The sequence below is a fragment of the Sinocyclocheilus grahami genome, unplaced genomic scaffold (genome assembly GCF_001515645.1).
Source record: "Sinocyclocheilus grahami isolate Dianchi unplaced genomic scaffold, SAMN03320097.WGS_v1.1 scaffold3634.1, whole genome shotgun sequence".
NCBI classification, from domain to species: domain Eukaryota; kingdom Metazoa; phylum Chordata; class Actinopteri; order Cypriniformes; family Cyprinidae; genus Sinocyclocheilus; species Sinocyclocheilus grahami.
The window spans coordinates 16,061-17,315 of NW_015508725.1; the positions used below are offsets into that span (position 1 = coordinate 16,061).

At 24.1% G+C, this 1,255-nt stretch overlaps 1 protein-coding gene across 1 annotated transcript in view; it reads left to right on the forward strand.

Annotated features, from left to right (window-relative positions):
- Positions 1-235, forward strand: part of LOC107576405 (ectonucleoside triphosphate diphosphohydrolase 5-like) — an 11,166-nt gene extending 10,931 nt beyond the window's left edge. Inside the window, exon 7 of the mRNA XM_016262588.1 lies at positions 99-235. Within this exon, the coding sequence (XP_016118074.1) occupies positions 99-235 (137 nt within the window). The remainder of the gene's footprint in view (positions 1-98) is intronic.
- The last annotated feature ends 1,020 nt before the right edge of the window (positions 236-1,255 follow it).

Sequence of the window (1,255 nt, forward strand, 5' to 3'; positions counted from 1 at the left end):
TGTGTGTGTGTGTGTGTGTGTGTGTTTGTATGTGTCTGTCTGTCTGTGTCTGTGTGTGTCTCTGTGTGTGTGTGTGTGTGTGTGTGTTTGTGCTGCAGGTCTGGAAAAGAAAGTTTTCCAAAGCTCCTGTTTGCCCAAAAAATACACCGGTGAATTCAGCTTCGGAGGATTCAGTTATCACGTCAGCGGAGTCACCGATGGTAAAACACAATTAAACCTGTTCATACGACCATAAAAATTGTTTGTATTATGATGATGATTTAACATTTACCTAAAATTCATGTTATTGAAATGTGAAATATATTATTTACATTTTTAAAAAGTATGTATTCATCATATTGGTATTAGACTGAATTAATGTTACAGATATTTTTCACTAATAGAGTAAAAGAATCACTGTACTACAGTAAAAAGAAACTGAGAATCATGAGAATTACTGACAAAACATCTGCATGCATCTCCGTGATACAGTGGGGTTTTACAAGTTGGAAATAGTGTTACTTGTATTATTTGTGTACTATTGTAGCATTTACTAATATTGTGAGTTTAAAATTTAGATTTGTCAGGTTTTAAGTGTTATATTTATATTTTATTTTATATTTATAATCATTTATTTTTATAAATCATTAAAATAATTAAATAATTTAAATATGATAAATAATAGTAAAATAGTAGTAAAATATTTAAATTGTATTTCTATTTTATTTATAAAAAATATTACATGAAAAACTATGAATTAGCAAGTAAATGAAATAAAAATAGAAATGCTAAAAACAAAATAAGAAAAATGAATAAAAAATGTAATTTAAATTTAAATGAAATTTTATTTCAGAAATGATTTCTATAAAATAAAATATAAATGTAGTATAAAAGTAGTAAAGTATATAAATTGTATTTCTGTTTATTTCATTTATAAAAACATGATAATCGTAAATGTTGCCTTGGCAAGTAAATGAAATAAAAATAAACAGAAATACTAAAAACTAAATAAGAAAATGACAAAAGCGTATAACAAAATTACTAAAACTGCAAATAAATATAAAAACTAATTCAAAATTAAAAAAAATACTTTAATAGTAAGTAAATAATACTTAAGTAATTTTTGTTTTATTTTTATGTCAGTTTTAATTCATTAAAGAAAATTATTTTAATCTGGGAAGAAAATGTGTTTGTTTGTCATTAAAATAATGCAAAAATTCTTCTGAGTTAAAAGTCTTGAATGAATGTTTATTTGTTGCGAATTCGATGTGACTTG